This window comes from Emydura macquarii, unplaced genomic scaffold, assembly GCF_026122565.2.
Source record: "Emydura macquarii macquarii isolate MOO-44397 ecotype Brisbane River unplaced genomic scaffold, CSIRO-AGI_Emac_v2 contig_3451, whole genome shotgun sequence".
Classification (NCBI taxonomy): Eukaryota; Metazoa; Chordata; order Testudines; family Chelidae; genus Emydura; species Emydura macquarii.
The window spans coordinates 6,620,287-6,632,743 of record NW_027133588.1 but is presented as its reverse complement, the minus strand read 5'-3'; the positions used below and the strand labels follow the sequence as shown (position 1 = coordinate 6,632,743).

The 12,457-nt window shown below is 40.0% G+C and overlaps 1 protein-coding gene across 2 annotated transcripts; it reads right to left on the bottom strand.

Annotated features, from left to right (window-relative positions):
* Nucleotides 1-360: 360 nt before the first annotated feature.
* Nucleotides 361-8,652, bottom strand: GTF2A2 (general transcription factor IIA subunit 2). Of its 2 annotated transcripts, none has more exons than XM_067534546.1 (5): nucleotides 8,504-8,652; nucleotides 6,899-7,051; nucleotides 5,674-5,778; nucleotides 2,625-2,751; nucleotides 361-672 (listed from the first exon to the last, which is right to left on the bottom strand). In XM_067534546.1, exons 2-5 carry the CDS (start codon nucleotides 6,968-6,970, stop codon nucleotides 647-649), a joined length of 330 nt encoding a protein of 109 aa, XP_067390647.1. In that variant the 5' UTR covers nucleotides 6,971-7,051; nucleotides 8,504-8,652; the 3' UTR covers nucleotides 361-646. The 2 variants fall into 2 exon arrangements, with proteins under 2 accessions (XP_067390647.1, XP_067390646.1); XM_067534545.1 differs by having other exon boundaries at nucleotides 6,899-7,130; nucleotides 8,504-8,637.
* Between the last annotated feature and the right edge of the window lie 3,805 nt (nucleotides 8,653-12,457).

Genomic DNA, 12,457 nt, shown 5'->3' with positions numbered 1-12,457 from the left:
GGGTTTGTAAAGGGAGCAAAATTGACAATGCTACAAATGGAAAGATTTTACTTCAGAAACAGGCACAGCACATGCCCTGGCAGTACAAGGGCACAACAATTGCTAATGTGCCTCCACCCCATTTTTAGCAATAATTTCTAGTGGCAATAGTAGGTCAGATTCCAAGTCTATTTAGTCACTAACCCCAAGTAAGTGTCCCAGTTAGTTTCAGTTATGCGGGCCACATTTGTATTAGTGAGCTAGAGCTGTGCACCTCCCATCACTACTCCAACAGTAGTTTACCTGAGGCTTAAGGTAATTTTGTAAGGGAGATTGCTTTAACTAAACAACACCTTTCTAATTATCACTCACTTCTCTAGAAAATTTTAAATAAAAGTTTATTAGAGAAATTACTTTGAACAAAAAAGGCAACAATATTTGTTTTGTCATTTAAAAAAGTAACATTGTTTTCTTCATGTCCTATAAGGTGAATTGAAGAAATGCTACAGAAAGATATTTCTTTTCACTGTCTTTCTGTGATACATTCTAACATGGATTAACTCATGTCTGCATCACCAGAATAAATTATGAACAGTCCTTTCCCATGCTTCTCTCCAGAAAGTGCTGCATATTAACAGAAAATGTTGCACAAAAACTACATTTCTATTCATTCTGTAGTATTGGAACCAGTATCTAGAAAAGAAAGAGAAAGTGTATAAATAAATACGGAGAACTCATACTCAACTTTGCAATGTCTTAACAAAAAATTAATATTCTCTCTGCCAGTCTCAAAACACAACAATTTAGTGTCTGTATTATAAGAGCTGAAACAGCCCTGTACCCGGACAATTTTGTTTCCATATGTATCCTCTCCATTGCTAGGAACAGGTGTGGTGTAGTTGCGTTATTTCACTTTGTTAGCAGTAACGAAAAGCTTGAACGTAAAAATTCTCTATCCCTACGTAGGGTTTGCTATTAAGTCACCATTTTTGAAAACTAAAATAAGTTTGCTCTAAATTAGAGTATATGCTTAAACACTTGATTCTATCCAGCTCACAAAATTCGCTCTTGAGCATGCAAATGCTACAAGGCCATGTAGTCTGTTCAAGAGAAAGGTCGTCAGATGGCTGATAAGTGACAACATACAGGCTTTTGTGGAGTCTGATAGATTTAAAATATCATATAGACGTAAGAATTCTTTATGAAGCTGAACTACTTGAACATACAAGCAACAGTAAGAAAGAGTAAGCAACTGTAAGAGAGGCAGCCAGCTGATACTGCTATATCTGATACTTGCTGTTATTACCTCTCTTTTGTTCCCGGTGCCATGGGACAAATGAGTAGTCTAGTTATTGATGTCAAGACAAGATAACAATGGATAGGACAGTCCTTATTTTTACTTGCTGAACAATGCTAAAATACTAAAGATATTGTCAGCAACTTTATGTACTCTGGTCTTCAAATGCTGTTCTTATATTGTGATATTATAAATGGAAATTATTCAGATACGCGAAGTAAGCTTTTCCTTTAACTGCTACCATAAATACATCTTAAGAAATAAACAGGTGGATGAAGGTAACATGCATGCCCAACATTAAAGACAAGGTAGGTGTGGAATAACCTATCAATTGTTGGGAACCAATTTGTTTAAAAACTTCCCTACAATTGTGGCAAGGTCAGGAAGCTCTAACAGGATCAGGTCCATGCTCCAAGACCTTTTAAAAAAGATGTACTATAAAGGGTTTCTGTTCGCACTCACTCCTTTTAATATATTAAAAAGGGAATCTTAAGCAATTGAAATCCATCAGCCATAAACTATAGAAGGTTATTCTTTGGTAAAGCACTTCAATGGAACATTTGGCTAAACAAGCTGGACAAGTAGAGATGGAATGTATGAGCTAATGACCTCCCATGGACAGTAAAGTCATTGCATGCACAAATTACAGGGCTTGGTCTGTAATACTGTAGACAACATTTCTCAAACCTGGGGTCCCTCAGTCTCCTAGGATACTGAACTGATATTTCACCAAGAGCTTCCAACAATGCCCTTATTAGTTGATTATTCCTGCTGAACAAACAGTGGCATTTTTCATCCTTTGGTGCATTAGTAGCTCCAAAAAGAATGATATCTTTACTTCAATTTTCCATGGTGGCACGTTGATAACCAGAAGGTTAATGAGACTTGGGAGAAATTTAAGTATCTCAAAAATTCCTATCTTGTTATTCTAATTGTTTTAGTTATATACCTTAGCAACAAGTGACCACTAGGACTAGTCACATTTATCTTTGGTAGTACTTTGGCTTGTCAGAAGCATATTTATGTTTATTCATATGCCACTAAAATCATGTCCCACGGCAGCTTTAATTGAAATAACAGCTTTAAATAAGACTATGATTTAGTGCAGAACACACTTGTAACTTGCTCCTCTGAATTAATCATTTAATTTCTCCTTGTGTGCAGGAGGGTTGTGCGCTCCTGTTCTAATCTGAATTATGTAGGATATTACCAGAGGTAGAATACTGCTCCAACCACAGACTACTTAAAAACTCCAGCTGCACAAAGTGTATTTCATAATACCATTCAAGTTTCATCTCTGCTAACCTAACATTTATACTTCAGCTCAGTACTATAGTACTATACTTACTTTTTCCATCACATGCTACAATTTTCACTTTATCCACTTTCACGAGTTCAGTTACCTCTCGAAATTCAACATCGTTCAGAACAAAAGTCCACACATTATCACAGAATCTGTATGTATTCAAGGAGCCCTTTAAAAGAAAGATATAACATAAAAACTAATATTTTCAAAAGATCTCCTGCACAGTAACAGAAAAATAAAATTATTCTTGTAGCTATAGCTACAAAATTCTTAACATTTGAAAAATTGTCATCTTACCTGCTTCTCAAAAGAGTTACTTAAGTAATTTACTGATATTCATTAATTTAAAGTATGTGCCTTTGTATTTATAATCAGATTGGATGTGCTTCTTTATTAAGCTAACTATGAGCCAGAACATGCAAGCATAAAGCTGAAGGAACACAGACTTAAGTAATTCAGAGGAAAACTGTGTAGTTTGAGTACCCCCATGTGGTAGAAATTTTCAGGTTCATGCAAGAACATTGTACTTTGAGTAAGGAAGAACATCATAGAAGAAATACAGCCTTCTGAAATGGTTGTGTGTTTTCCAAAATACATGAAGAATAAGGTCACAGGCTTCAACAGCAAGATTTATGTAAAGAAGAGATTATGGGCCATTTGTAAGCCTTTCACTTATTGATTCCTTCAAATAGGATGCAAGTTCTGTGTGAAAAAGTGTCTCCTACTCTCTGTTGGCTTTCTGAACATCACACTAGTATAAGTGTTTTAACACTGGTGGGATGAAAGATTCGGAGTCACATAAAACGAAAGAGAGCTACATGACCGGAGATTTAGATTGATGATTATTTTTATGTTTTTGAATAATGACAGTGGTTTGTTACTCTTTTGTACATTACTGTATGTTTTATATCATTTACTAAGTCAAAACATGTTCAACTCATCTCAGATTATTTTTACTGGAGGCTATTTAATGACTTCGTCCCAGTATAAAACAGATTTTTATTTTTATTTTTCATTTAACTATACACATGTTAATTCAACAAATGTTTCTGGATTTAAACAAGATCATTTATGACAATACTAGACTTTCTCTCAAAATCAAAGTCAGACTGACATTTGACAAAGGGTTTTTGTGTCTCTTCTAAAGTCTATTTCAGTTAACATGAACATTTCTTTTTTGATTTGATATTCATTGTTGTTCCTTGAGATATTTTTGATATTCATTGTTGTTCCATTTTGAATACTCTCGAGCAAAGAAATGTTTGGCATTCATAATTCAGATCTTGCAGTCCAATTCCTTATCATTATAGATAAAATTAGCGAGCTGTTCAAGCCATATGTGCAAAACAATTAAGCTAAGCAAGAGAGGATGCAGGGAAGAGAGTGGTTGAGCACTACTCTTTAAAATGTCTAAATAAATGCATAAAATTTTAGTCATCTATCCCATTATACATTTTTCCCTAGCCTAAGAATGGTAATACTGGGTCACACCACTGGTCCATCTAGTCCAGTATCCTGTCTTCCTACAGTGGCCAATGCCAAATGCTTTAGAGGGAATGAATAAAATAAGTTATCATCAAATAATCCATCCTGTTGCCTACTCCCAGACTCTGACAAAAAGCAACCCCTGCCTATCCAGGCTAATAGCCATTAATGGACCTATCTATCCTCCAGGAACTTATCTAGTTCTTTTTTGAACCCTGTTATAGAGTTGGCCTTCAAACATCCTCTGGCAGGGAGTTCCACAGGTTTAGGGCATGTTGTGTGAAGAAATACGTCCTTTTGTTCATTTTAAACCTGCTGCCTATTAATTTCATTTGGTGACCCCTAGTTTGTGTGTTATGAGAAGCAGTAACACGTTCTTATTTACCTTCTCCACAGCATTCATGATTGTATAGACTTCTATCATATCCTCCCATAGTCATCTCTGTTACAAGCTGCAAAATCCCACTCTTATTAACCTCTCCTCATATGGAAACTTTTCCATGCCAATAATCATTTTAGTTGCCCTTTTCTGAACCTTTTCCAATTCCAATATATCTTTTTTGAGATGGGGAGACCAGATGTGCATGCAGTATTCAAGAGGTGGGCATACCATGGATTTATAAAGAGGCAATATGATATTTTCTAATAATTCCCAACATTCTGAAAATTTTTTGGTTGCCGCTTCACACTGAGTGGATGTTTTCAGAGAACTAGCCACAATGACTCCAAGATCTCTTTCTTGAGCAGTAACAACTAATTTAGACTCTATCATTTTATATGTATAGTTGGAATTATGTTTTCCAATGTGCATTACTTTGCATTTATCAACACTGAATTTCCATTTTATTACCCAGTCACCCAGTTTTATGAGATCCCTTTGTAGCTCTTTGCAGTCTGCTTTGGACTTAGCTATCCTGTGTAGTTTTGTACCATCTGCAAATTTTGCCATCTCACTGTTTACCCCTTTTTTCAGATCATTTATGAATATGTTGAACAGTACTGGTCCCAGTACTGATGCCTGGGGGACACCACTATTTACCTCTCTCCATTCTGAAAAATGGCCATTTATTCCTGCCCTTCGTTTCCTATCTTTTAACCAGTTACTGATCCAGGAGCCATTTTTGCCTCTGATTGCAGTTCTACACTAGTGATTTAGGAAGCATAAATTATTTTTAGCACATTCTGGAATACCAGCATCTAATGCTAGGGAGAAAATTCTGCATTTAAACTTTTATTTTTCTTTCACGTAGAGCTGGCAGGATCTTACTTCCCACTCCCTTCCCCTCAAATCCCTGTCAACTTTCTGGCTGCTGTATTTCTTGGAAGATTCCATGGCAGAATTGTGACAACTGCAAGAAACTCAAACAGCCTGCAGGCAGGCACCTATTATAATCACATAAAAAAGCAGGAATTTAGTTCAACATACTACAGATGGCACATGTGGAGCTATACAAAAGTATTATTTTTAGAAAAAAAGTGGACCCTTAAAAGGCTTGTTTCCGTCCATAGCAAACAGAGATAACAAGCCTTATACTTCTCAATGCAGCATCTGAACACAGATGGAGAATATCAGTTAGTTGGGGACTTCAATATGCAGCACACTTACCCTGAAATTAACTCTGTTCCTGACCCGTTGTGCCAATGCTGAATTTATAGCCTTGTCAAACTGAAGTAGCACTTGAAGGGCAAGCTGAGGGGTGATCTGCTGAGACTATGATTTAAAAAAAATTAAACAAAAACTTTTAGCTTTATAACTGACTCAAAAATGCATAAAAATGGATCATCAAGCAAAGCTTTCACGAAACAAATCTCAAGATGCATACTAGTTTTACCAGTAGCTTTACTGGAAATATATATTTATGACTTTACTCCATCTTCCTCATGAAATATAAAGTGAAATTTGTTAGTTTTTGCAACTTTTTGGAGGAAACAAATGTGACTAACATGCAGAGAGACAGTATGGTCTGAAAAACATGCAGTAACTCCCACATCCACGGCCTGCAGCCTTCTCTACAGACATACAAGACTAGTGATTAACACCAGATTTAAACACAGCAAAATTGTCAGGTCACTCTGGACCCAGGATCTCTTAATTAGTGTCCTATTAAGTCAATCCTGACGAAGACAGTGCCAACCCACAGCACAGTCCAAAGTTATTTGGCAAAAATCAGTTGCAACTAATGGAGATCTGAGATTTGATAAGACAGATGTGTCTCAATAATTAAAATGTAAACAGAAGGAAGAGTTTTTTTGGTAGTTAGCTGACACTCATGGGGAAGCCTTAAAAAAGGCATCCTGAAATTGTTTATCACACCAAAAGCTCTTCAACTAGGTTTTATACTCTTTAAATGAACATTAACTACAAAGTTTTCTTTACTCAGGGGAAAAGGAACACGTTTGTTATTTTAGAGCTTTTTTTACATTAAAGATAGCACAGGTGTTTTCCCCAGTAAGTATTCACTAGAGATGATTGGACTAGAAACATCAAGTAGGTAGTTTCAGGTTGTAAGTAAGAGGTTAATTTACTAGGATACACAGAAGTTGGTTACTTCATCTGCATAAGATCCTTTTCTTCAACCCAAATACTCAAGTGAGAAACTTGATTTCATATGTCAAAGAAAGGCTAAATGGCAATTTTATTTTTTACTTTCGAGTTCATATGATAGTTTGATTGTCAAATCATCAACTACAGGGAAATGAGTAGCATACCTGCATTTGAAGTGCAGTGCTTTTAGTTCTTAACACTGTCTAGCTGAGTTGTTTGGAAATTTAATTAAATTCCACTAACTCACTGCTCAGTCATACTTGACATTAAGTTACTTGTCTCCCACCTGTATGAGCTCATCCAGGCTCTCCTGAAGGCTGTTCCCCAATGTGGTGTTTCTATACAGTTGATACGCCATGATTCACAAAGACGAGAGAAGCGTTTACTGATCATCCACAGCTATGAAACGGCCAATAGGTCTCACACTTTCATTGAAGACCTTGAAAATCCAATATGACATTTATTGAATTATGTAGAGTAATTCCGAATAGAAAAAGAATAATCAAAAGCAGCAACACCTAAAGGAAAAAATGACCAGACAATTAATACCAAGCAGAATGCCTTTGCAGTCAAATTGGATATAGCTTAATTCTTTGCTGTATTAGCTACAAGTTGTCAAATTTTGTATTACATGATGGAAAAAAAACAATAGGATTGCATAGACAAATAAAATAATTAATGCTACTCTATCTTTCTTTCACCATGTTTTTCAATATTAAGTCTTAATGTGGGTAATCAGCCAATTATAATACTTCATCAGTTCCTTTATACAGATTTTTTCCAATATCCATTTGCGCAAACAGCAATTCCCACAACCACCTTCAAATTTTCAACAGAACCAATATGGTTGATTTCACGTAAGGAAACATGAAACAATATGGTTGATTTCACCTTGCCTCACCCATGATTACCAGCCCAGTTTTGAGAATAGCTTAGTAGTTACCTACAAAGAAGAATAAGATGCTGCTTTTTATTTTAAGGATCACTAAATACTTTATTTGCTTGCTGAAGGAACTGATGGGTATTTTTAATACAGACACCTCTATTAAAAAAAAAATAATCCAAGACACAACAATTGTCTTTCAGAACTAGTGGACAGCATCAGACAGACTGAAATCTGATACCCACTGACCATAAAAAGAGTACTGGCCTGGACCAGATTCTTCAAAGGAAAATTTAGCGCCCCAGTGCCAACCACGACAGTCAAGATTCTTCCTAACACCCTGTTAGCTGTTGGGTTTTGTCCTTCCCATTTTTAGCCTTATAAACCGTATAAGCAGCTTGTCTTTTAACAGCATTAGCGTAGATCACCAAAGTAACAATGAACACTTGCTCCAATGCGGACATATCCCGTTTCTTTTATTTCTTTCATTAGGCGACGCTCAGTCACCAGCACACAGGACAGTGCCCAGGAGAAAATCTGGCAAAAAGAACTTGTCAAGGGCTTCTTGGGAGTGGTGGGGGGGATTCTTGGCAGAACAACTGCCCCGTCCTCGACAGACAGCCCCGAACCCATCGGAGGACGGGTATGAGCCACCGCCCCCCACACACACACACCCCGCCCCACCCCCGGCACAGACTAGCCAGAGCCAGGTTGTAACCCCGCCTCCTGCGCTCCGCTCCCACACCCGGCTCACTCGCGCTGCTCTCCCCGGGAGGCTCCGGCTTGCCCACCCCGCTCTTCAAAGGCAGGGCCCGGCCCGGCCCCCGCTCCTCACCCCGCACCGCAGGCACCGGCCAAGGGCTGCTCACGCCCAGGGGCCGAGACGCGGCACCGCAGGCCCCCCCCGCAGCCCGCGCCTGGCCAACGAGGGCTCGGCCCCCGGCTCTGCTGGCGGCGGCGGCGGGGTCCCTCCCGCTCACTGCTTCCTGCCCGGGCGGCGGGACGCACCTGCCGGGGGTCAATCCCTCGCGGGGCGGCGGCGGTTCCCGGCCTCTCCCGCTCTCAGCCTCCGCAACAGCTGAGTGACGAACCCCCAAACCGCCTCAGCGCCCTGACCCGGAAGCGGAGGGGTAAGCGAACCGGAAGCGGAAGTTTCGAACAAAGCGGCGCGGGTCAGCCGGCCTGAGCGTCCGTCGAAGAGCTCTCGCCCGCTCGGCGGCCCCGGCCCCGGCCCCGTTCTGGGCGCTCCTTGCAGCGCGCAGCGGCTGGGTGAAGCGCCCCGGACGGAGCCGGCTGCCGCAGGCGGCGCGAGCGTGGGCGGGAGGCAGCGGCGGGACTCGGCAGGGCTGGGCCTGGCGGGGCTGGGGCTCGGCTCCCAAACACCAGCTACGAGCGGACGGGGGCGACCCCGAGCTCGGCTCAGGGGGTTACAGAGCGTGGAGCCGCCGCCGGAGCTAAGTCGCAGCCCGGCGCCGCCCCGCGGCGAGCTAGGGGGCCACACGGCGGGGCGAGGGGCCTGTCAGGCCGGGCTGCGCCCCCCTTAGCTCGGCCCGTCCTCGGCACCCCGCCGGACCATGGCGCAGCCCTTCTTCCCTCCGCGCCCCCTTTCCTAACTCCGCCGTAGGCCTGCGATCGGATGTGCAGCGGGGAGCGATTGGCTGGCACTCCGCCTGCGGAAAGGCGAGCTGAGCTCACGGGGGGAGCGAGGGCCCTGCAGCCCAGCAAAGCCGGTCTTTAGGGTAGAGTCACCCCGCTGTAGCCGCCCTTTGCCAGGTCCTGCGGGCCGGAGAGCAGCGCGGTAAGGAACGTGAGCTCGTTGCAGAAGAGGTTGAACAAATACTAGCTTAGCTTCACAGGCTACAACTGTGCCTGGAACTGGATATGAGCTCCCTCTGCGTACAGACCTTCTCTGTTACTTGATTTTAGAGGACAGAAGGCCCACCCTAGTCCTAGGGGAGCCTGACAGGATTGATATGTATACTACATTTGCACTGGCTCAGTATCACTCCCAGCACAGCTGACTCAGTCCCACTACATTGGAAAGGTGAGGTGTCTGTAAGCTTAACAGAATTAAATACTATAGCAAAAAAGAGTGCATTTTGGATTGCAGCTGAAAGGCAGAGAAACCCCTAACAAATGTGCGTAGACGTTTTCTTTCAATATCATCACTGTAGGGGCTTTCTTATAAGAAAGCTGTGTTCAGCACTTCTCCCTGTCCCTGCTAATAATCTTCTCTATCATGCATTGTCCTATCCAAGACTAGCTCAACACATCTCTACGCTCAGATATTTATATCTGTTCCTCACAACACCTTCCCAATAATCAGTTCTCACACAAACACTGAAGTGCACTGAAAGGAAATTCTATCCTGTTTAAGACTATTGCAAATTAAAAAGCACTCTTCATTCCATTTTAGCTAGAAAAAAAAATCAGTGATAAAATGAATCAATTTATTAATTTTTGACAATGGCAGACTTCTGCGTTGGATTTACCTGCTCTTCAGCCAGCCTAAAATGCTGCCAGAAAATGCATGCTTTGCCTTATCTGCTACTGCCTCCACCCTCTTCAAATCCCTTTATTAAGTTTACAACTACATCAAAGTTAAGCTTCTTGTCTGTCCTTTAGGACACTGTACAATTTAGTGACCATTAGTCTCATCCTTCATCCACCATCTATGTTCTGCCCAAACACCTGTGACTATCCAAGTTTTTAATTTTACTCCCATCTTCAAGCCTGCTTTGATGTAGCCTCTTAAAAAAATCCGTTCTGCCACGTCATTTCCCTCCTAATTTCTTTTGAAAATAGCACTTCTCCCAAAAAGGCCAAGATGAAAATCCTAAAGTTAAAATCTGAACAGTGGTACTAACAAGATGTCTTCAAAACATTAAAAAGCAGCACACAATTGAATATTAGATCTCTACCTATACATTGGCTTTAGATAGCAAGCTCTTTGATGCAGAGATTTTTCAGACAGATGTGAAAACACCAAGCAACACTTTTTTCATTCAAGAGCTTAAATTAGGAGAACTTTCACATGAGTATTTTTCAAAAAGGTATTTATTGGATTTTCCACGTTTAACTTATTTTATCTAATACAAAACTCAGGTTCCAGCAAATGCTAGATGACATGTTCAGAAATACTTGTATTTCTCACATTACTCCATGACAATAGCAACTTTAAAGTTAAGAAAACAGGGAAGAATATTACTTTATTTGAAAAGGAGAAGAGCTTAGTACAGTCTTCAGAGGTAGGTGAAAAGAGTACTTTCCTCAAACCAGTTGAAATTAAAGGGACAGAAGAAAAATAGTACAGTTTCTTCTGTGAGGAACAGTGGTGGTCATTTGAGATTTGTACTGCAGATGAAGGCGTTGCCTTTGTAACTAATTCAGAATCTAGAAAGTTAGGATTAAATATTGGGGACTCAATACTTCATGCAAAGTTACAGCATCTGAGTGATGCATAAACTTTCAAATGTCAAAAGCTTGCCACATACAGTTTGAGAGGTGAACATTATTCAGTTGTTATATTGCAGTTGTGCCCAGAGGCCATATTAAGCATGGAACAGACACATGGTCCTGCCCTGAAAAGCATAAAGGCTCAGAAGTACCAGATGTTCCATCCTTTGACAAAACTAATCTGAAAGTGAAATGTCTCAAGACTTCAAACATATCTAATGTTCAGACAACAGTTAACTCTGTTTCATCATTCAAAAACATGCTTTAAAATAAAATAGAAGCTCCTGTCATTCCTTTCCCCCATGAGCTGCAGAACAGCATTGGCTGAAACATCAAAAATTCTTCTATGAATGCTTATTCTGGATATTTACCCAAGAGTCCACATCACAAGTACAGGCCAACCATACTGTATGCAATGGTAAGGTTGTCTGACAAGACAACTTTAACACTGGCAGTGCACAGCACCTGTAGTTTGTTTTTCAATACTGAATAATCAGGGTGCCCCATAATACTGATACACAAAAACGCATCTCAGTACTCTTAACTGAATGGTGAGATTTTGAAGTATGAATTGTGGTATTTTATTAAGGTGGAAGCTCATTGTCTTTTTGGTCATAATGCTTTCTCAATGCTAGAAAAAGAAGCAACATGACAGTATACTACAAAATCTTTTATTTTCTAGGTGGGGTTTCTAGAGCTGTGCTAATTGATTTTTCAGTTCGCTGGCAGTTCTGAAAAAATAAAGTTGTTCTAGGTGGAATAAAAGGTTTTATGCAGCCCAACCCACAATGCTTTGTTTTGATTTTGAGCTTTAAGGTTTTGTTGTTGGTGGGTTTTTTGTTTTTTTTTAAAATAAACTTGAATGAAATTTCAAAGCAAAGTTTTCAGGCAAAAAATCTGAATGTTTCATTTAAAACAAAATGTTTTCACTTTCTGAATTTTGTTGTTTCTTGGCCAAAGCATTTTGTTGAATTCAAATCAACTTTGCAAAATGTTTGGGTGACCCAAAATTTCGCTCAGCTCTAGCAATTGTACTTCTGTGTTTGCTTATGTTGTACTGAGGATTCATGTCAATGGAAACCTTTTAGCACAACTTAGAATTAAGTTTTAAAAAGGTACAAAATTCCTATTTTAAATTATTCATGCTGAGAGAAATTCATCCTTAAGTTTCAGAGTGCTCCTCTGAGGAAAATTGGTTCAGTATCTTTTTTAAAAATATGGTATAGCAGATGGAAGCATAGTTCTTCAAAATGCTCCTAAGATGTTTATGGAACCAAAAACCTCCAGAGAATGACCTGCATCCACATGGATAATTCAGCACTAGAATCCTCATTGGAATGTCATAAAACATTTGTAAAAACATACTAGCCACCATCTGCCTATTGGCCACCCCTCTAAAGGAGATTAGGAAGTCACACATTTTACAAATAATAATTTCTGTTCCTGACAGACTACAGTTAAGCCATTTTCCAACAGTAGAATATAAATGCTGAATAAACGCTCCAT